Below are 23,363 nucleotides of genomic sequence, written 5' to 3'. Positions count from 1 at the left end.
GCGACGACTGCGTTGAGAGACTAGGGACACGGGAGTAGGGAGGAAAGACGCAGGAAGTCTGGATGTGCGCTCCCCCAAAATTCGCTGCTGTTTATTTCGGTACTGTATACTGTATTTTCTACGTCGGAGGGAAGCTGTATTGCCAGCCCTATGGAGGAACTATATCGATATGGATTGGGGAAGTCGTTGCGAGGAAAGTTTATGTTCCTGTTTTTGCTCACGCAGATGCCTACAAATCACATTCACTTTTATATTTTCAATTAGAGCGTTATTTAAAGTTGAAGTGCTTCAATTAAAAACACACTCGTGGTCTGATATCCAGTCTGGCGTGAAGAGGTTCAAGGGGCGTCGGGTAATTGTGTTACAAGCAAATAGTTAGTAATTGCTTAATTAATTAAATTCCACACTGCGGGTAAACAGGAAAACTAGTAAAACAAATTTGGGACTTAAACTAGACAACTTTGAGTCTAATCCAATTAGATTCGGGAAGATTTTATTTTGTGGAAGAAAAAAAAGTAAATATCTTTGTATTGTTCTTATGCCCGTGGTTGTGAATGTGGGCGAAGTGGAATGCCAAAATTATGGATCCTGTGTTTGTCAGCCAGGGGTCGTAGTCGTAATTCCATTCCGAAGCGTAGAAGCGAAGCACTGGATCATCTGCAGCCAAAGCCCACAATGTTATCTCTATCCCTATCACCAGTATCACCCCTATCCTGTGTACCAACGCAGCTACCATTTCTGTTCCTCTTCTCCGCATCCTCATCGTTCATCGTTCATCAGCTGTGCGTTTCGGTGCGCCGCGGCGCAAACTCGGCCCACCATCTCCCAATCTCTCCGTGCGCCGAACACGGAGTGGAGAAACGCGTGCTTCGTGCATGTTGTGCATTTCACCGTGAGCGTTCGTCCGTGATCGACGCGGCAAGCTGCGGGTGCCGAGCATCCACGCGATCGCGGTTACAATCATCTGTTTTCAACGAAATGAAAACACTCAGTGATACAATATTAACTAAATTAAACTAAATTATAAAAATTAGTTTATTGGTTGTATAGCGGTATAAAAGTGTGATGTTTGTTTACAATGTCGTGGATTAAATGCACTATCTATGACTGATTGTAAATTGTTATTGTGATTGTGAAGAAATAGTGTGCGGCCGGTTGAGAAAATGGTCCTCTTCCGGCACTCGGAGTCTGCGCACAGCATCATAGGGACGGAGGGTGTGACCGCCGGCGAGGACTCGCCGCGACTGCTGCGGATGTCGCCCCTTCGGCACAGCATCGGCCCGCACACCCTCGCCGCCTCCAATTCTTGCGACACTGGCATCAATAATAAAGGTAAACATCACTTGAAATTCCAACCAATCAAATATCAAATGAAAAACACCTGTCTTTACAATGACAGCTGCATGAATAAAATATTTTCGAGTGTGATTGGAATATAATCCAATATTCTCGTAATTTGATATCATGTTACGTGATTTTGACACAAACATGTTTTACTTATCGCTGTACAATCATTTGGAAACGTTTTACAACGATTATTACACGGATGTTGCACTAGCAAATTTAATTATTTATTTATTATGCAAAAACAGCGCTCATAATTAGCGTGTATCGCACCGTCGCGTGGCTCAATGAGTAAAAAAAGTATGTTAATTAAATTCGACGCCATTCGAAACAAAATAAAGCCAATTACAGCGATGGTACTCGATTAGATTTGCCGAATTGCGCCTTGAAGCGTGCGGCGATTTCTTCGGCCCCAAAAAATATTTCAAATCCAATATATTCATACAGTGTATTCGGTTTTATTTGTTCATAATAAGCGCGTGCACATGCCGAAAATTGGAAATCTTTTTTATTTTTTGCATTGTTAAGTACTTGCTATAAAAGTTAAGTATAGCTTAAGTATAGATGTTATTATTAGATTCGGCAATTACGTGAATTCTTTTCTTTCTAAACTTTTAAGATGGTTATCGTGATGAAGACAAACGTTGAATTATTCTACGTGTGTTCCATTTTGGTTTGGCAATTAAATATGGCGTCGAAACACTTTTTTATTGGATTTAGTAAAAGTGAGCGTGCAATTATGATGCGGCCCTCTATCGGAGCATCAGCTAACCTTTGAATGCCAGCTGCACATTTAAATATGGTCTTTAAGGAGAATTATCGCGTATACATATTCAGATATTTAAATATGGCGTGGAGTATCATTTCGCAAACAGTATTCACTTGGTCTTCGTGACTCGCCAACGCCAGCGCATTAAAATATTAATATATCGTTGGGGAAACATTAAGAGGACAGTTTATAGGTTAGAATATCAGCGACATCTGGTATTTATTTAAGGTTATAATAGGTATCATTAGTATAACTTAAAATCACTAAAATTATATATTTTATTTATTAAATGCTAGGTTAAATATTATTTTAACAAAATTTGCGAAATTTTTGCGTAAAATTAAATGTTTTGTTAATAAAACCGCGAAATTTTGCAAAAACTCTTATTCTTTACGAATAATAATCATTTTTGGTCATTGACAGTTTTTCCATATTTTGCTGATTGCGATGGTTAGTTTTCAAGTCCAGTTTCATTTTCGACGGAATGTGAAGCGTTTTCGATTTGCACTACCGCTGCTAATGCGACTAATACAACGAATATAACCGAACCGGTGATCTGGCGAGCAGGCAACGTCCTTATGCGGTCATAACAACTTTACTGACCTTTAATACGTTATTAATACGAGCGTGCAAACTTCTAACGAAAACAATTCCACTGCGATAGCGCTGGCAATGTCCAAAAATGGATCCGCCGGCGCCATCTTGGATTTCCAGCGATTCGCAATTGAATTCAATTAGAATTTGATCGATTGCGGCATGTTTGGCAGCTCGCACAATACCTCTACGTAGGTACCTGCTTTAATCAATCATGGCGGACATTTTACGAACAGTACACAACGGAATTAATTAAATTTCGCACACGCAGAATGCTGCAATCATTACGATTTGCGGTTTCTGGTTACAATTCCATTCCTACATATCAACAAGAAAAGACACAGTAGTTGATATAAAATATTATAAACAATGATAAATAAAATAATATATGAATGATTGAAAGTGAAACCTGGGTTTGCCTATAAGGAAACGGAAAGAAATGTGATGCAAATGCATTGAATCGTGATCGTCATCACATTGCATGTTCCATTTTGCGATGTTTTACGAGCGATTTCCTAAGTATTGAATTATTACCTGTTGCCTTCTGTTACTAGCGCTTATTACACCATTACAGCCAGCACATTGTCTGTATTTAGAATATTACGCGGTTGTGTCATGCGCGACACGCAGCGAATACAAAAGCGATGGCGATAGAAGATTCGCATGACAGGGCGACATTTTTCACATTCCTAATTGCACGCTGCGGTGATTTTCGCTTTTGCTGATGTTAACACGGATAGAATACTAAACGCATTTGTTTCCTGATACGTTTATTACAATCAAAACCAGCGTTTATGGGCTATTATTGTTTTATTTGGGTGCGTACAGCTGTTAGTATTCAATACTAACGGGTCCAATATGGTAATACATTTTTATGCCGCTAGATGGCTGTAGGCGTAAATTAACCTCAATTTTGGGCTAAATTCAGTCAAAAATGTTGCATAAAATGACAAAAACAAACATTTTACTGGAAATATATATATTTGCATGCCGCTAGATGGCTGTAGGTGTAACATAACCTTAATTTTAAGCCAAATACAGCCAATATTTTTGCGTAAAATGAAAAAAATTGACATTAAATGACATCTAGTGATGAAAATTATAAGAAAAAATAAAATATGAATAATTTTATAGCTTTTACTATAAATTATGTTTAAAAAATGAAAGATTTTAATTGATTTTTCTTTTAATTAAACAAATTTATGTAAAAACCAACTTCTAAGTTATTTTGTAGCGTTTGTATCATCAGCAAAAGATATGATTTCATTGTTCTTGCGTTATTCATCAGATGCTTAATGAAATTCGAGCGCGTCGAGGTGTGAATAATTAAATACCGCGCGAGTTACACTCGGTGCGCGTTTCGCCGATTACGATCGCTTTTTATTCAATATGAAAATTAATACCAAGTGCGATATTCGTTTAAGTTATTCATTCTATATACTTTTGCACTCTACAAATTCAATTTGATTCAACTTTTCTAACTTAAACATCTTTTAAAACGAAGTTTACAGGAAAAATTATTGATTTTTCGTTTGATATTCATCAAGTAAACCGGATATCGCCAATGTTGCTTCCTTCATATGACTTCACACGACGCCATCGTGCATTCAATGAACCCAAAACGTGCATTGCATAAATCTACGCTATATAAACAAACACATAACCTTAAAGTTAATTTTGTGAATTTCCTAGATGCATGCAACTTCCTTCAGTAATTACTTTAATCGTTTCCAATCAGTAGATTAAATCCTGTTAGTCTAATTAAGTTATTTATATTTTATTCATAAATTATTTTATTTGCGCGTTTGTGCGTTTGTGTGTATGTGTGGATTTCGTAAATGGTTGACCCGCAGAGATAAAATGGCGGCGATAAAAGCGGAAAACAAATGAACGCTGTTAGCCTAATGGCCAATTCGGTAGCACGCTGCGATTTAAAAAGCCGTATGCTGTGTGCGGGTTGATATATCTGTTGGCGGCCATATTTGGCGCATCGATTCAGACCCGCCAACCTGCTACATTATATACGTAAGACATATTGAGGTTAACAACTCACTAAAAAATGAAATAAGTAAATTTTCATTTTTAATATATTAGCGTACATTACAAAACCTGCTAGGTGGATAAGTGTATGTTTGTGACGCTTTTATGCAAAAACCAGTAAATTAATTTTGATAAAATTTGGTATGGAGATATTTTAGGTTAAGAAAAAGGATATAAGCTATTTTTTGTCCTAAAAATATAACTAAAAGGGTGTAAAATGAGGGTTCAAAGGGTTTAAATCAAAATTAACAATTTTATTGACCTATCCAGTACATAATAAATCCAAGAAATAATAAATGAATATTTTAGGCTATTTTTTTTAAATCTACGCAGGCAAACGCCCGTAAATTATTAAAACCTTTAAGAAGCCATCTCAAGAGGTGGTACAACAACACAACAAACTTGAAGATATTCTGAAAGCATGTCTAGTGTGTAACTTGTGCATATCTGTCTTAATCAGCGCCTGGTGCACGCCTCGGGCCCGGCTGGCGTGTAGTTTCTAGCCAGACAATGGGATGCACTTCCGGTTGTTGATTCCATTTACCCATTACGCACCATAGTCCAAGCATATACAGAGTCATCCATTATGTAACCCAGGGTTAGGTTAGTAATGATATGCGTGGCTAATGCAAGTAAATTAAGTTTGTTAAGTAACTGTATTTAATGATGACAGCTTCGACGCCTATTTCAATCGTCTGCCGGCTGCACAGCCCGAGAACTGTTAATAAATGGACCTTAATTACGCAAACGAACGATGCAATCAAGCGAGTTTGCTGCCTGCATGCAGATGCATCTTTGGTAAGCTTCCTGGCGTTCTCACATGATATTAAAATGTGCTAGGTTAGGTTGCATACCGCTAGGGACTTAATTACGTATAACTAATCAACGCAATCGAGCAACTATTAAGTTTATTAGAATAATTGAGTGACAATATGATAAATTACACTAAACAGGAAGTCGTATATTGTGTTGCCTAGCATGAACTAAACTAATTAATATTGTATAGTATACAAATGTGAATTCATTTAAGTTTTCTCAGGCATTGTTTGACCAACGAAATTTATTTTTGTTTGTTCGGCTGAAATGTTCAATTCTGTCTGCGCAGAAGTGAGAACGGAAGTGAATGGTTGTAGTGATCCATAGTAGTCCATCTTGTCCGTCCGAGGAATATGTAAGTGCGCTCGGCGTCGCCGGAAACGACGTTTATTCGGATTTATGTGCAACTTGCGAGGCGAAACGTGCCGCTGTGAAGAATGCGAGATTTTAAGCATTCGCTGTGGAAGCACCTAGATTGATGGTACAATGGTGTGACTAGTCTAGCATAGACATATTACATCTAATTTATGTTCGGCTCGGATTTCCTCTCTTGGCGCTTTAAACTTGAACGCTCGAAGCGTTTACATTAACAAAGTTTTGATTCGACGGAAATCAAAACGCCAAGCACCATCATGAGTTTCCGATGGCATAAAAATATTCTCTTGTTAAAGAGAGAAGAGGTTTTTTATTTGGTTTGCAAAAAAAGCGCAAGTTTATGAGTCTTGACTCGAGCTTAGTGAGATATTTGTTGGTTCAGCTGGCATTTGCTTGGGATGAAAGGGCTGCGATTGCTATGCGCAAGTTGCAATGAATTCTATATTTAACACCCTGGATATGAGATGCTTGCGGTTTCCCCTTGAATCTCTTCTGGGCTTGATGACTTGATGAATCGTCGGCGAGCGAAAATATATCCGGCGTAATCCCGCGTCGGAATTGCACAAAAAGGGTTTATTTTCGTTTGTGTGATTCACACAACCCAACACACACACACACACACATGCGTATTGATATAATTAGCATTTACTTTCTTTATTTTGCGAAATATTCGCGTTTTAAACCTAAAAAATTACAATCAGTGGACTGTTACAACTTGCACAACGCTCGAATCATTTGCTGATCATCGCCTGTAACTGATGAGTGATGGTGTGTGGATTGAGGTTAGGTTGCTGTTGATTGATGTCGGGAGTGCTGCCGACCGCAAAGAGCCGCAAGCAGACTCAACAACGAATTGGATTACGATTGCGTTATGTTGCATTATGTTACTGTTAGCCGCGCAAACAAATCGAGCAAATCGTGCGACGATGAAAAATCAGCCACAAACCGCAAACGCAGACGATCCAGACTCCTCAGACGACATTTTTATATTTATATAAATCACTAGCAACACAAACATAACCTAAAAATGCTGGTGTGCTTTCATTTTTTGCGATATCTTATCACCAATGCGGGTTACATCACTTTCCACTTTCTCTACTTTTACATGCGGGCGTTTAACAGTAAATCAATATAATTAATTGATCGATAACCGTTTAACATTATCGAATGCAGGCGCAGGCCATTGACTGCGACGCGCGACCACCATATTAATAAATCAGCTAATCATTTAATCGCTCACTCGTGTGCCCACTCTTTATATTTAATCCCGATACTATAATTGACATCAATGACATCAATAAAGAATAAACATAACAAGCGATTAACAAGACAAGACACCTTCAATGGAGTCACATAAATTATTTTTCTTATTATCACAAATATGAGTAATAAATTATATGCAATTATTTTATTTTCGATATAATGAAATGATGAGTGAGTAGAAATATTCAAATTTTTATTGCTGACGATATAAAATCTCCATCGTATAAATATAGAATATAGATTTATGCAAATGTAATCATTCAATAACTATGCAAATGAATGTTTATATGCACATATAACGTTTGTTATTGCACTCATCAAGTAAACATAAAGAAAATTTATCAATTAAATCGCGAGTGATTTAGTGAAAATTTGGGCCGTACGAAATTTCGCACACGTTTTAGCAATCATGACGCCATTGTCTGAACGCACCGAGCGTGTCCGAAAAGGACACTATTTTTTTCTATTTTTTATTTCTGTGTGTGTGTGATTCTTTGCGACCGCCGACAACCGACAACAATACAACTCGCAATCGCGACCAGCGTCGCGTAACTCGCCACGGTAATGAACCCAAACACACACTGACACACACACACAGCAAACAAGAGCCGAAGGAAAAAATATCAGTCGCCGAGGCATTTACACGCCTATACACAAAACACACACTTACAGCGGGAATAAATGAAGTCATGCCGGCGTATCCACCTTAAAATCCTCGACACAACACAAAGGAAACCATTCAGTACCGGCTAAAGGCTTTAGTTAGACGGAATGGTAGCAAATGTACTACATGTGCATGTGCACTGTGTGTATTAGTGTGTACACGATGCAATTGCCGCAATTCCTGTACACTGTGTGAAGGTTTCAACCATTCGTACGCGCACACCCAACGAAAACGCACTACAAAGCGACAACTGTTCGAAAAGTGCTTGGAACTTAAGTAAATGAACGTGAAAAAGTGCAATCAATGCACGTTTTAGTGAATTGTGACTAAACATATTTAATCAGTGATACAGTGATACCTGATAATCATTTTTATAGACTTCTAGTCGGTATTTGAATGTCTCAATAAACAAACGTGTTTATATGCGGTTATCAGTTTACATTTCGCGTATTTTGTTTGTTTATTACATTTGTGTAATAACAATAAGTTTTAACTTTCAACTGATATCGGTGACTTAAGTAAGAATAACCTATAAAAAATAAATAATTCATAAGTGAGTCATCTTGTTGAATATTTTGTGTGTTGTTTGTGTGCGTGCTGGCTGACAAACGAAAATAACGCTACATGTCACAATGTGTGAGTGTAGTAATGCGTGTAATGTTACTCGCACGCACCACACTTAAAGTTACTTAAGTTACCTACGATAACCGTGCAGTAAATCCAACACAATGACTAACTTATTTTGGTTTTGTCTGAAAGTTTAGTTAACTTGTTAAAATCTAGTGCTCAGTGTGTGACTTTGAGTCGCCATGACCGCGTCGGTTCAAAGTTAAACCAGTAAACCAGTTGTGTCGCAAAACAGCGCAAAAAAATTGCATAGGAATCCGAATGCAAAGTGTGTTAAGTGAAATGTTTCGCTAGTTTTCCACGGGAGAGCGAATTGCAAATTGGTCCAAATGGTGAAACGAGAGCAGAAAATGTCGATTTGTTTCTGTTCAAGTTAGTATACACTGCCATTTTACACTCTAACCTCAATTATGTACTACTTTCGAGAATCAATAAGCAAATCGAATAACGTGCTTCGTCAATCAATCCGATTACCAAGTCGTGCAAAAAACACCAAGAGTCAAATTTATACCTGCGAAGATGAGTGGGTAATTTCCTGCTAGAGTAAGCATGATCAATGATGCGGACATATTTCCTTCAAAACTTAATGCTTTTTACATTATTTGCATCACAATGGTGGTTTGAATGAAGGACATGGTGTGGGAAAGACTTGATGAACAACCCAGCGACCTTTTTCTAATTAGTGTTTAAATTAATTATTTAATTTGCTTGAAATATTTCATTAAAATGCGTTGCTTTGTTTTATCTCGATGAAAAAATCTTAAAAGCCTATTAAAACTATTAGAAACTATTAAAATGTTTAAGACATGCCAAAAAATCCTCCAACTAATCTTAATTATAAGGTGTTAACACATCAAACGTTTGAAATAGAATTATAAAACGTTTAGGAATTAAAATGTGTTGAACTCGATCGAGAGTTGAAGCTGTCGGATTTGATCCGGACACTCCTTAAACACTTGGTTCAAATTGTTGCGCTCGAAGTTTATTTAAACTGATTAAAGTCTGCTTGGACAATATGCGATAGTCACGCCGGCCTTCTGAGTTGACATTTAACCCTAAAGGCATTTGCGAGCGTATGTGATTGTGATTGTTGGAATATTCATGAATTCTATTGAATTATTGCTGAATGTAATAAATAAACGCACGAAAAAATGTTTTAATCCGGACACAATCGTGGTTATGTTGCAATGTAGTCCAGATATAGGCAACCAACAAAGATTAATGGCCGATTACAAAACAAAGCACTATCGATTCTGCGTAATAGAAACGTTTACTGAAAATTTAACTAATAAAATGTAATGTGTCGTTAGTATGTACGAAGTAATTTGCATATTCATTGTTTATGTCAGTTGCGGAATTGCGTGAATGTGCCTCTATGCTAAGGGTCGTTTTAATGGGTTTTAATAGAAATTCCTGCTGTTTACAGATATCGGCAGTTGGAATGGCAGCATATCGCAAAGTTGGCGCAAGTTGCGTCGCTGTTGCGCCTCGCTGCGCGCGTCGAGCGCCCAGAACAGTCCGGAGCCGGGTCGGGACGCGCTTCTTGAACCATCCTCACGTAGTCCCCACATTCTAGTCAACCATCAGCTGCCCCAAATGAGCGCCTCCTTCCGTTTACCCAATTCCACTCCGAAGAAAAACAGCGTTCAGGAAGTTCTACGCTCCAAACTCAATCGCATTCAGGTGGGCTTACGTAAACGCCGAGCACTATCCGTTCAGGAAGTCTTCCATACCAGTCCGACGCATGATGATTCGAGGTTTTACGTGCCGTCGCCGAAGATGAATGGCAGCGGTGACGAGCCGGCCGGTTCCACATCACTGCCACTTATCGATGGGGAAACGATTGATTTACGCCGTGATGTGCATAATAGGAGTAGACCAAGGTCTAGGTACCGAGAAGTGGTCACCGTACGCGATGTACATGACCATGGTTATCATAGTTACGATGGGTATGATTCATTACCGTTTGAACCTGAGCCGGATTATGATGACCCGCCTACGTGGCCGAAAGAGAAACCTTGTAGAAGGTGGTCGGTTGTTGATGGGTTAATGAGGTTCAATTCGGAACGTGGGGTGCATGATTCCGGACCACCTTCGATACCACCACTGCCCAAAAATCATACACCTACGCCACAAACCAAAGCTGCTAATGTAAAACCCACAAGTCCGCAGAAAACGAATAAATCTCTTGTAAATATCAACGTGGTTGATCAGGAAAAGGGTCCCACGATTGAAACCATTAGGAATAAAATTCCTAAAGCAAAACTTGTACAGAGTAAAAGTGAGAGGGCTCGTTCACACTCCCCAGCTAAGAATAAATTGAATTCCAGTAGAAATGGGGTGCAAACCAAAGATTTAACCAACAAAGATGGTCTTCAACGAAATGGGAAAGTTGTTTCTTCAAAAAGTCATTATGGTTTTGTTGGAGGGAACAACGACCTGAAGTTAGACAAAAACAGGTAATGATTATATTTTTAAAACTAAAATTAGTATTATTTAATAATTATTTATATTTTTTGATGTCAGGAATGGTTAGAAGAGTTAGAAGAAGCTGATGAAGAAGGTGAAGCAGAAGAAGAAGAGAGCAAATTCTGTACGCTGCCGAGAGGAGGCGGCAGTTCCTTTACAATTAGACAAGTTGGCTTCCAGAAAGGGCCGGGTTTCAAAGCGTTGGGTTTCAGCATCGTCGGTGGACGTGATTCTCCCAAGGGTAGCATGGGGATCTATGTCAAGACTGTATTTCCAAAGGGACAAGCCAACGACGACGGCACTCTCAAAGAAGGTAACAAAATCATAACAAAACCAAAGCAAAATCAATATAAATTCATTTATTCCAATCAGGTGATGAAATTTTGGCCGTAAATGGCAAACCGTTGCATGGCGCCTCGCACCAGGAAGCCATTAACGTCTTCAAGCAGATCAAATCCGGTCAGGTACTTCTGCACATCGGCCGTCGGCTGAACAAGAAGCGGCGCGAGAACAACAAGACGCCGGCGCTCTAATCGCCGGATTCGATCCTGATCCCCGTTATGCAGGCTACTGCAATCACGATTGCGTCTGCTAAGGTGCAATCAAAGGCCGACACTCACACCTCGTGCTAACATTCCTACACAGCAACATGCACACACAATTGAATAATGGAAAATTCGAAACAACAAGTCAATTCCGCGTGTGCGTAATGTTTAACAGAGCGAGCACGAACGGAGATCTATATCTGAGAGTAATTTCATAACCGCAAAGCTATAGAAACAGAAGAAGAAGCAGAAAAAAGCAACAAACAACATTCCAAAATTATTTTATGTATAATACGAACATTTTTCTCTCTTGATCAATATCGCGGAAGAGTAATATAATTTATTAATGACTAACCAATTCCAAAGAATGTAAAATCAAAAATTTCATACTGGGTGCCCCAAAATTTATCAAGTCATGCTTATTTTGTTTAAAAAATATTTACTTTGTCTATATGGTGCACCCAGTATAATTTCTAGTTAGTTAAACTTAAAGAACTATAAGGTACTGCCGTTTGCGAAAGCCTCTCTTCTCTCTTTAATTTTTTCCCTTCGCTGTAAGTATGTAAATGATATTGATAATCTTTTATTGTAAGATCGTGGCCGGACCATGTGGTTTACGAGCGCGTCGTAAAACGCGGCGAATTCCATCCAATTAAAATCCTTTCAATTAACGCACATGGCAGCCATTTTTACTTAACCTATAATCCTAACCTTTTACGTACTGCATGTATATCCACCTTTTACAACTACTAATCGATAAGTCTTGATAGTTCTTAATTTTTTTTATACCAAATGAACGACTGCAATATTATTTGTACAGTAAAAATATCTAATTAATTGATTCGTGTTAATTAATATTGTATATTTATTTATGTGGTGAGGATTACGCCCGCCACGCAAGCGCAACGACATGTAAATCAAACGATATGTGAAAGTAAATGTCAAAATATGATAGGATCGTATTTTTTATATTTCTGTTGATTGATTTGTAATTGCATTAGCGATTATTTCGAATTTGGTGATATAATGAATTGTGAACAAGTGAAAACACACGCCAAACATTTCAATTTGTATATGATTATTGATATGCGTGATTGATGCGTGTGCATATTTTGCATATTTAAAGTGCTGCTATATTTATACATGTACATGACATAGAAATTTATATTTTTTACTTGCTGGTATATTCAGTTGCGGAGAATCGTTGCGACGAGTCTGTATGTAAACGTATTGCGTTTGCAATAGTTGCAAAACTTGTAAAATTAACCGAAATAAAATAATTATGTAAAATTAATTAATTGCTTTATCTGTATGATTTATATCCTTCTAGTAGCCCGTGGTATACATTTATTCATCTTACTATTTCTTGCAGATTCTTTTGATGCCTGTCGCGTAGGGATTAAAATGCAAAAGTCACACGAAATCCATATAAATGCCCTTTTTGTTTTAAAAATTGGATAATTTTAGTGGTTTTTGGTATTTTCTGGGCGAACAGGATGTCGCAGAGCAACCATTCTCTCACCAGATTAAAGGTATTAAAATTTTGTATAATATATGTATATAATTTGGGGGCTTAACTGTCGGGAAACCCATAAAAATGTCTTTTTGGTGTTTTTGGGTCCGCCAACTTTTGTAATTTTCGACTCGAAATTGAACGCGAACAAATCAAATTTTGTCGAAATACCCGCGAAAATTTTCAGCCTCCTCAACTTTCTGCGATCCGAATAACACCAACCAATTTTTCCATTAGTTTTCGACCCGAAATTAAACGCGAGCACACACACACACACTCTGCATATGCGAACGAGCGCATGTGTGTGTGTGTGCCAGTTCAATTTCGGGTCGAAAACTAATGGTAAAATTGGTTGGTGTTATCCGGATCCCAGAAAGTTGAGGAGGCTGAAAATTTTTGCGGGTATTTCGACAAAATTTGAATTGTTCGCGTTCAATTTCGGGTCGAAAATATCAAAAATTAGGGGAAAGAAACACAAAAAGAGCATTTTGTGGGCTTTGCGATGTTGTAGGACAACCATTCTCTCACCAAATTAAAGGTATTAAAATTCTGCATAATATACGTATATAATTTGTGGGATTAACCTTCGGGAAACCCATATAAATGCCCTTTTTGTTTTTAAAATTGGAAAATTTTTGTGGTTTTTTGCATTTTCTGAGCGAACGGGATGTCGTAGAGCAACCATTCTCTCACCATATTAAAGGTATTAAAATTCTGCATAATATACGTATATAATTTGTGGGATTAACATTCGGGAAACGCATATAAATGCCCTTTTTGTTTATAAAATTGGAAATTTTTGTGGTTTTTTGCATTTTCCGGGCGAACGGGATGACGTAGAGAAACCACTCTCTCACCAAATTAAAGATATTGAAATTCTGCATAATATACGTATATAATTTGTGGGATGAACCCTCGGAAAATCCATAAAAATGCCCTTTTTGTTTTTAAAATTTTAAAATTTTTGTGGTTTTTTGCATTTTCGGGGCGAACGGGATGTCGTAGAGAAACCAGTCTCTCACCAAATTAAAGATATTAAAATTCTACATAATATACGTATATAATTTGTGGGATAAACCCTCGGGAAACCCATATAAATGCCCTTTTTGTTTTTAAAATTGGAAAATTTTTGTGGTTTTTGGCATTTTCTGAGCGAACGGGATGTCGTAGAGCAACCATTCTCTCACCATATTAAAGGTATTAAAATTCTGCATAATACACGTATATAATTTGTGGGATTAACATTCGGGAAACCCATATATATATTCCCTTTTTGTTTTTAAAATTGGAAATTTTTGGTGGTTTTATTGCATTTTCTGGGCGAACGGGACGTCGTGGAGCAACCATTCTCTCACCAGATTAAAGGCATTAAAATTCTGCATAATATACGTATATAAGTTGTGGGATTAACCTTCGGAAAACGCATATAAATGCCCTTTATGTTTTTAAAATTGGAAATTTTTTGTGGTTTTTTGCATTTTCTGGGCGAACGGGATATCGTAGAGCAACTATTCTCTTACCAAATTAAAGGTATTAAAATTCTGCATATTATACGTATATAACTTGTGGGGTTTACCTTCGGGAAACTTATATAAATGCCCGTTTTGTTTTTAAAATTGGAAAATTTTTGGGGTTTTTTGCATTTTCTGGGCGAACGGGATATCGTAGAGCAACTATTCTCTTACCAAATTAAAGGTATTAAAATTCTGCATAATATACGTATATAATTTGTGAGATTAACCTTCGGGAAACCCATATAAATGTCCTTTTTGTGTTTCTGGGTCCGCCAACTTTTGTAATTTTCGACTCGAAATTGAACGCGAACAAATCTAATTTTGTCGAAATACCCGCGAAAATTTTCAGCCTCCTCAACTTTCTGCGATCCGAATAACACCAACCAATTTTTCCATTAGTTTTCGACCCGAAATTAAACGCGAGCACACACACACACACACACACACACTCTGCACATGCGAACGAGCGCATGTCTGCGTATGTGCCAGTTCAATTTCGGGTCGAAAACTAATGGTAAAATTGGTTGGTGTTATCCGGATCCCAGAAAGTTGAGGAGGCTGAAAATTTTTGCGGGTATTTCGACCAAATTTGAATTGTTCGCGTTCAATTTCGGGTCGAAAATATCAAAAATTAGGGGAAAGAAACACAAAAAGAGCATTTTTGTGGGCTTCGCGATGTTGTAGGACAACCATTCTCTCACCAGATTAAAGGTATTAAAATTCTGCATAATATACGTATATAACTTGTGGGATTAACCTTCGGGAAACCCATATAAATGCCCTTTTTGTTTTTAAAATTGGAAAATTTTTGTGTTTTTTTGCATTTTTCGGGCGAACGGGATGACGTAGTGAAACCAGTCTCTCACCAAATTAAAGATATTGAAATTCTGCATAATATACGTATATAATTTGTGGGATGAACCCTCGGGAAACCCATATAAATGCCCTTTTTGTTTTTAAAATTGGAAAATTTTTGTGGTTTTTGGCATTTTCTGAGCGAACGGGATGTCGTAGAGCAACCATTCTCTCACCAAATTAAAGGTATTAAAATTCTGCATATTATACGTATATAACTTGTGGGATTTACCTTCGGGAAACTTATATAAATGCCCTTTTTATTTTTAAAATTGGAAAATTTTTGGGTTTTTTTGCATTTTCCGGGCGAACGGGATGTCGTAGAGCAACGATTCTCTCACCAAATTAAAGATATTGAAATTCTACACAATATACGTGTATAATATGTGGGAGTAACCATCGGAAAACCCATATATATGCCCTTTTTGTTTATAAAATTGGAAAATTTTTGGGGTTTTTTGCATTTTCTGGGCGAATGGGATGTCGTAGAGCAACGAGTCTCTCACCAAATTAAAGATATTAAAATTCTGCATTATATACGTATATAATTTGTGGAATTAACCATCGGGAAACCCATATAAATGCCCTTTTTGTTTTCAAAATTGGATAATTTTTGTGGGTTTTGGTATTTTCTGGGCGAACGCGATGTTGCAGAGCAACTATTTTCTCACCAAAGTAAAGGTAATAAAATTCTGCATAAAATACGTATATTATTTGTGGGATTAACCTTCGGGAATCTAATTTTGTCGAAATACCCGCGAAAATTTTCAGCCTCCTCAACTTTCTGCGATCCGAATAACACCAACCAATTTTTCCATTAGTTTTCGACCCGAAATTAAACGAGAGCACACACACACACACCCTGCATATGTGAACGAGCGCATGTCTGTGTATGTGCCAGTTCAATTTCTGGTCGAATACTAATGGTAAAATTGGTTGGTGTTATTCGGATCTCAGAAAGTTGAGGAGGCTGAAAGTTTTCGCGGGTATTTGGACATAATTTGAATTGTTCGCGTTCAATTTCGGGTCGAAAAATACAAAAGTAAGCGCACCAGAAAACACAAAAAGGGTATTTTTGTGTGTTTCCCGAAGGTTAATCCCACAAATTATACACGTATATTATGCAGAATTTTAATATCTTTAATTTGGTGAGAGAATGGTTGCTCTACGACATCCCGTTTGCCCAGAAAATGCAAATACCACAAAAATTTTCCAATTTTAATAACAAAAAGGGCATATATATGGGTTTTCGGAGGGTTAATCCCACAAATTATATACGTATGTTGTGCAGAACTTTAATACCTTTAATTTGGTGAGAGAATGGTTGCCCTACAACATTGCAAAGCCCACAAAAATGCTCTTTTTGTGTTTCTTTTCACTAAGTTGTGATATTTTCGACCCGAAATTGAACGCGAACAATTCAAATTTTCTCGAAATACCCGCAAAAATTTTCAGCCTCCTCAACTTTCTGGGATCCGGATAACACCAACCAATTTTACCATTAGTTTTCGACCCGAAATTGAACTGGCACATACACAGACATGCGCTCGTTCACATATGCAGGTTGTGTGTGTGTGTGCTCGCGTTTAATTTCGATTCGAAAACCAATGGTAAAATTGGTTGGTGTTATCCGGATCCCAGAACATTGAGGAAGCTGAAAATTTTCGCGTGTATTTCGACAAAATTTGAATTGTTCGCGTTCAATTTCGGGTCGAAAATTACAAAAGTTGGCGGACCAAGAAACACACAAAGGGCATTTTTATAAATTTTTATTATTAAAATTTTAATATGCATTTTAAGGTACTAAGGATTATTGGGTCGGTAAGGTACTAATAACTCATTTCTTCGCAGAAAAACACATTTCTAAAAAGCACATGTGTATTTACAAATTAAAAATACAACAAGTTTATACAATATGTATTAAAATGGCCTAAATAATAATCTCATTTTACTTCCCTGTAAATTAGTACACCAATATACAATATAAATCACATGTTAGACTGTAAGAACGGCTTCAGATGTTTGTGGAATGACTGATTCACAGGCTCTTGATTCAGTGGACTCTTCTGCGCCTCAATAAAAAGCCTCTCGTAAACATTCCCATCGTATGAACCCAACGTAGAACGCACAACTTCATCTCGCATATCAAAACCATCTATAATCCCCAAAGCATTCGGGCGAATACAAGCTAGAAGATCCTCCAACCACGCCTGCAGTTCACTGATATCATGCCCAATAGTATTGGTATACTATAATTAAACAACAAGTACAAAACAAATTAAATTATGGCAGACTTTCAAAGTGACTAGGCTTATTTACCCGTAACAAATCTCCGCTGAATCGGATCGCAATGAAAACAGAATACAGCTCTAATAGTTGTTGCAATACCACACCAAGTTCCTTGGACAATGTGGGTTTGGAAGACTGCACCTTGTCTTGGAAGATAGCAAGGACATTAGCGCGACAGTGCATGTCAGCAGCAGACGCCAACTCAACACTCGTTTCATTCCAAGCGTGTTCATAGGCCAAACCTTTCTTTACTCGTCTTTGTATGTTGTTGTACGCCTTCTCAATTTTACTATGAAACATCTTGCTGTTAGATACAAATGTAAAAAAGATACAGTTGTAAAATTTACCAAGCGGCAACTTTTTCCAACGCTTGAATGATCCATTCGACACGTTTTTGGAACGGTGGAGTTGAAACATTCTTATATTTCTCGATATAAGACACTGTCGGTGTTAGTTTCTGACCGTCTAAGAAAGCCTGGTAACTCTTGACCAAATACCTAGCTGTCTGTAGCAGAAGAACAGTGTTCTCGCCCTCATAGGTACAAGCAGCAGTAACAAGGCCATACGTGGTGGGAAGATTAGAAGAAATCATGTAACCATGTCCTCCACATGCCAATCTACAAGTTTCCACTCCAGCAGAACAATCAGCAGTGGAGACAGCTTTCAAACAGCAAGCAATCGCGTGCAACTATAAGAAATATTAATTATTTGATTGTACAACTCAAAAATTAAGTAAAATGTACCTCGGGTAATCTATCCAGTTGACCACCTTCCATCTCACCGGTAATCTGATTGTAAAGATTCCATAACCACTTCGCAGAGTGGTAATAAGCAAAGAAAGTTGCTATCAATGGGAAGAGTTTGTATTGTTGGGTGACGAAGTCAATAATTTGCGTTTCCGGTTCCCTGAAAGACAATTAATACCATATATTAATATAGTTACTTAAAGTAAAAGTAGTAGCACTTAATAGTTACCCTCTTTGATCTGCGACTGTCTCCTGACCGCACTGTATCGTGTAGCAATAATTACAGCCTTCTTCAAGTACTGCGCTGCATCTTCAACAATCACAACCCTTACAAAAATCATTGTACCATAAGTCAATTTACTGCTAGGTGCCTTAATATAAGTCCCATCTTTCAAAACCTTGTTATTTTTCATTAACATATGATTCCTGGGAATTCTAACGTTATCGAAACCCAGATAACCATTGTTGGTAACGTTCATTCCTAATTTACAACCAATCTCACCAATTTTAATACCTCTTAAAGGCATGTTTGTTTCTTCATCTCTCAATTGTACAATAAAAGGATGAATACCATGGCATTTACCCTGAGTGTATAATTGAGCAATAACAACAGCATAATTGGATGCGTGACCCAAACCACCAGGCCACCATTTGTATGAGGTAAGAGTAGGACTGTTTAGAACAAATTCTTCAGTCTTTTCATCGTAGGTTGCTGTGGTTTCTAGACCACGAATGAATGTACCATGTCCTAATTCCGTCTAAAATTTCAAATTCTAAAATTTGATGTTTTTTTTTTACTTTTAAATAAATAAAATAGCGTACCTGTGCGTAGGTGCCAATGATGTTCAAGTTCCATGCCTTTTGAACCCATTCAGCTGTTTGTTCCAGAGTACCCTGACCCAAAATTGTGGGCAGGAACATGACATAATGAAGACCAAGTGGATTTCCATCAGCAAGAAGAGCAGGTCCTAAGGATCCACCCAATACTTGCCTATATAAAAAGTATATTATTAATTTAATTGGGACTAGAATCCTAAACATCAACTTACCGGTAATTATCAACTGCTCCTCCTTTTTCATTCTGTAGCTGCTTGACTCGTCGAAAAAGCGCGACGGACATGCGAATTGCCTCCTCATACTTTTCTTTGTGACTGAGGTATTCGGACGGCACATCGGAAGGCCGCAATGACGGGTCGTCCAAGAAGTATTGCTCTGCGAAAAGCATTCACAACATTACTTATACAGGTAGCCAAATTGACACAAGTAGAAAGTTAGCAATTGCATTATGGCTTTCACTTTCATCCGGAAAATACTACAAAACTTACATTTGCATAAAATAAGATAAAATATAATTTAAAAACATTATTACTAAACATTATTTTGCCAGATAAATATAACAAAAATACGCGACATAAACAAACATAAAATTGATTATAAGTACTAGGTGACCCAGCAAATGTTGATATTTTTAGTCAACTGTGAGAGTACACTTAAATTGAGAAAACATTGATAAGAATATGACATAGCAAAAAACGCTTAATCCTAGAGAGATTATATATAACTCGAATGTGGCGATATAGTTTAAAGTTCAATAATGTTAAAACAATAATTTTATCTAGGATTGCGTGTAATTATCACGTTATTACATCTTTGGGGGTGTGTATAGTTATAACATTGACCTATTCTACGCAAATTTCCTGTAATAACAACTATTAAAACAGTAGAAAAGTGGAAATATTCATTAAACAGCATGAAATGCAGTTATTAATAATTTACGGCAATAATTAATGAACAATTACTCGTCCTCAAGTTCGTTAACAACCAATTCAACTTACAACTTGCGAAACGAGTTTTCTAATTGTTAAGAAATTTTAAATGCGTTATTAAAATGTTTATTATTATTCCAACGATTATGTTGCAATGAACATTTTCAACAGAAATTATCAATGTCTTCCAATCAGAATAAACATGTTTTTAAGTTTAATCTATATTATTTCTTATTGAATACATAAACAAATTTGTTGCGAAATACTTGAAAGAGATGTTTACCTCGAGCATGCCGTTCGGCAGTGGCCTCCTGCGAGCCGTCAATATAATTCGTCAACTCTTCGATGCGAAACGTGCACTTTTCTCGCTCCCTAACTAAATCGGGATTTATTTTAGTCCCTTTGTTTTTGTTGTTATTGTAGGCCATTGTGTGGGCGTGAAGAACAGCTGATCGCAGGACTAGGTACGCGCACTCGCACAACTCACGATACTGCAACCTGCAGCGTTGATTCACAACTGAATGTTTATGTTACTGCTGGAATAGCATCGAGCACTGTGCGTTTGATTCTGCTGAGTATCTCGCGACTTTCCAATTGGTTTACGATCTTGCGCAGTGCACGCATTTGATAATTCTTTATTTAAATAATAGTATATGTAGCGCCATCTTATTACAACTATATTAAACAAATATATTCCTGTTAAACTAATAATATTGTAATAATATTGTAACAAGTATGCGAAGATATGAATTAGAATTTATTTTACTTACACCAATTTATTATAACTAATATTTACATGTTAGATTTAAGAAAAGGTTTCAAATATTTATGAAATGTTTTGTTTTCTTGATCCTGATTCATTGGACTTTTCTGCGCTTCTTCATAAAGTCTTTCGTAGACATTCCCATCATAAGCCCCCAGTGTGGACCTTAAAATATCATCGGAAAGATCAAACCCATCAACAATTCCAACAGCATTTGGCCTAATGGCCGCCAAAATGTCCTCCAACCATCTTTGCAATTCGCTTACATCATGACCAGTAGTATTAGTAAACTAAAAACATTTTAACATTTAAAATTGATTGTATTAACTATATATTTACCTGTAAAAGTTTCCCACTGTACTTTAACGCAGTAGAAACAGCGTACAACTCCAATAACTGTTCCATAACTAAAGCCAACTCTTTAGAAAGATTTTCTTTCGAAGATTTAACATGTTCGTAAAATATTGTTACAACATTCACTAAACAGTGCATTTCCGCAGCAGAAACCAATTCTATACTTGTTTGATTCCAGGCGTGTTCATAATCAACACCATTTTGTGTACGGTGCATGATATTACCATGCGCTGTTTCAATTTGTCTAACAATAAATTAAAAAGTTATATTTCTTGATAAAAATAATATTTCATTGATGTATACCGTGCTGCTACATTCTCCAATGCAGAAATAATCCACTCTACACGTGGTTGAAAAGATGGCGTCGCACGTCCCTTGAACTTTTCTATATAAACCAAAGTAGGTGTCAACTTCTTCCCTTGCAGGAACCCTTGATAACTCTTCATTAAATATCTCGCCGTTTGCAATAACATAACAGTATTTTCACCCTCGTACGTGCACGCAGCTGTTGCAATGCCATAAGTTGTGGGTAGACTCGAAGACATCATAAAGCCATGTCCCCCACAAGTAAACCTACAAGTTTCTACACCCTGTGCACAATCTGTTGTACTCACCGCCTTCAAACAACAAGCAATCGCGTGTAACTATAAATAAAACACGAATGTTAAGTTTTAAAAGATTTAGGTAAGCGATAAATCGCACCTCTGGTAACCTGGTTAATTCCCCTTCAAGTATTTCGCGTTCAATGTTAGTGAACAACTCCCAAACCCACTTGGCAGTCGCATGGAAAGCAAAAACCGTTGCAATCAAAGGAAATATCCTATATTGTTGCGTTACAAAGTCTAGAATCTGAAGTTCCGGTTCCGTTTCCTTTAATTTCGACTGTCTCCGAACAGCACTGTATCTCGTAGCAATGACGACGGCTCTCTTGAGGTAATCAGCTGCGTTCTCAACAATAACAACCCTCATTAAAATCATCGTACTATACGTGAGTTTACTATTAGGTGCCTTTTGGTAGGTGCCATCTTTTAAGACCTGACTATGTTTCATCAACATTTGTTTGCGTGGAATCCGCACATGCTCCAAACCCAAGTAACCATTATTATTAGCATTCATTGCTAGCTTAGCACCAATTTCACCAATTTTAATGCCTTTTAGAGGAACATGTGTGTCTTCATCTCTCAATTGCACAATGAAAGCATGTATCCCATGACATATTCCTTTAGTGTACAGTTGAGCCATGACAATTGCATAATTAGAAGCGTGACCTAACCCACCCGGCCACCATTTATACGAGGTAAGAGTAGGACTATTCAGAACAAACTCCTCGGTGGTTTCATCATAAGTTGCGGTTGTTTCAAGACCACGGATGAATGTACCATGACCCAATTCAGTCTGTGCATATGTTCCTATAATCTGTATCCCTGCAGCTTTTGTAGTCCATTCGACGTTTTGTTCATCATTACCCTGCCCCATAATAGTAGCCAGGAACATGATGAAGTGCAAGGTCAATGGATTACCGTCTGGAGTTAAAGCAGGTCCAAGAGTCGCACCTAGAATATGCCTATAAACTTCATAAGGATTCCCATGTTCCATTGAATATTCTCTGGCACTTGTATACAACTCAACTGACATCCGCATTAATTCATCATAACGTTCCTGGTGACTTAGATATTCCAATGGAACTTTCGGTTGTGTTATAGACTTCAAGAAGAAATTTTCTACAAAAAAACATGTCACACCACTGTAAATTTCATTTTAGAAATAAATATACCTCTTTCACGACGGGTTTTAGTGTTTTCAGAAGATCCATCTATAAAAGTGGTTAATTCTTCAACGTTAAAAGTACATTTTGATCTTTCACGGGCCAAATCAGGGTTTATTTTATTCACAGAGTTATTATTATTAACCATGGCGAGTTTTTAAAATGTTAAATATAGTTGATGCAAACTCACGACTCAACAGCACTTTTTCTAATGCATTAAACTTGGATGAGTGTGAATAACAACAAGTGAACTATCGGGTCAAACTTCCAAGTATTATGCATTCGTTTATTT

General features: G+C 37.3%; 2 protein-coding genes and 1 pseudogene across 2 annotated transcripts; 1 reads left to right on the top strand and 2 right to left on the bottom strand.

The window, feature by feature from the left end:
• The first annotated feature begins 476 nt into the window (after positions 1 to 476).
• On the top strand, positions 477 to 12,800 carry LOC135797809 (uncharacterized; annotated as a pseudogene).
• Positions 12,801 to 17,248: 4,448 nt separating this feature from the next.
• LOC135797283 (probable peroxisomal acyl-coenzyme A oxidase 1) lies at positions 17,249 to 20,768 on the bottom strand. Its single transcript, XM_065309552.1, has 8 exons — positions 20,473 to 20,768; positions 19,473 to 19,635; positions 19,246 to 19,414; positions 18,653 to 19,181; positions 18,421 to 18,584; positions 18,025 to 18,365; positions 17,708 to 17,966; positions 17,249 to 17,637 (listed from the first exon to the last, which is right to left on the bottom strand). The coding sequence occupies exons 1-8, from the start codon at positions 20,615 to 20,617 to the stop codon at positions 17,377 to 17,379; spliced, it is 2,031 nt and encodes a 676-aa protein (XP_065165624.1). The 5' UTR covers positions 20,618 to 20,768; the 3' UTR covers positions 17,249 to 17,376.
• A 177-nt stretch (positions 20,769 to 20,945) lies between these two features.
• LOC135797284 (probable peroxisomal acyl-coenzyme A oxidase 1) lies at positions 20,946 to 23,303 on the bottom strand. The gene is made up of 5 exons (XM_065309553.1): positions 23,081 to 23,303; positions 22,009 to 23,027; positions 21,610 to 21,950; positions 21,292 to 21,550; positions 20,946 to 21,242 (listed from the first exon to the last, which is right to left on the bottom strand). The coding sequence occupies exons 1-5, from the start codon at positions 23,217 to 23,219 to the stop codon at positions 20,982 to 20,984; spliced, it is 2,019 nt and encodes a 672-aa protein (XP_065165625.1). The 5' UTR covers positions 23,220 to 23,303; the 3' UTR covers positions 20,946 to 20,981.
• Between the last annotated feature and the right edge of the window lie 60 nt (positions 23,304 to 23,363).

The sequence above is a fragment of the Atheta coriaria genome, unplaced genomic scaffold, assembly GCF_025399875.1.
Source record: "Atheta coriaria isolate IRGN ID8LTWV9N9 unplaced genomic scaffold, Caltech_Dcor_3.1 hic_scaffold_8_pilon, whole genome shotgun sequence".
Taxonomy (NCBI): domain Eukaryota; kingdom Metazoa; phylum Arthropoda; class Insecta; order Coleoptera; family Staphylinidae; genus Dalotia; species Dalotia coriaria.
Note: the sequence above shows the minus strand (reverse complement) of the source record. Positions and strands in the feature narration are given on the sequence as shown.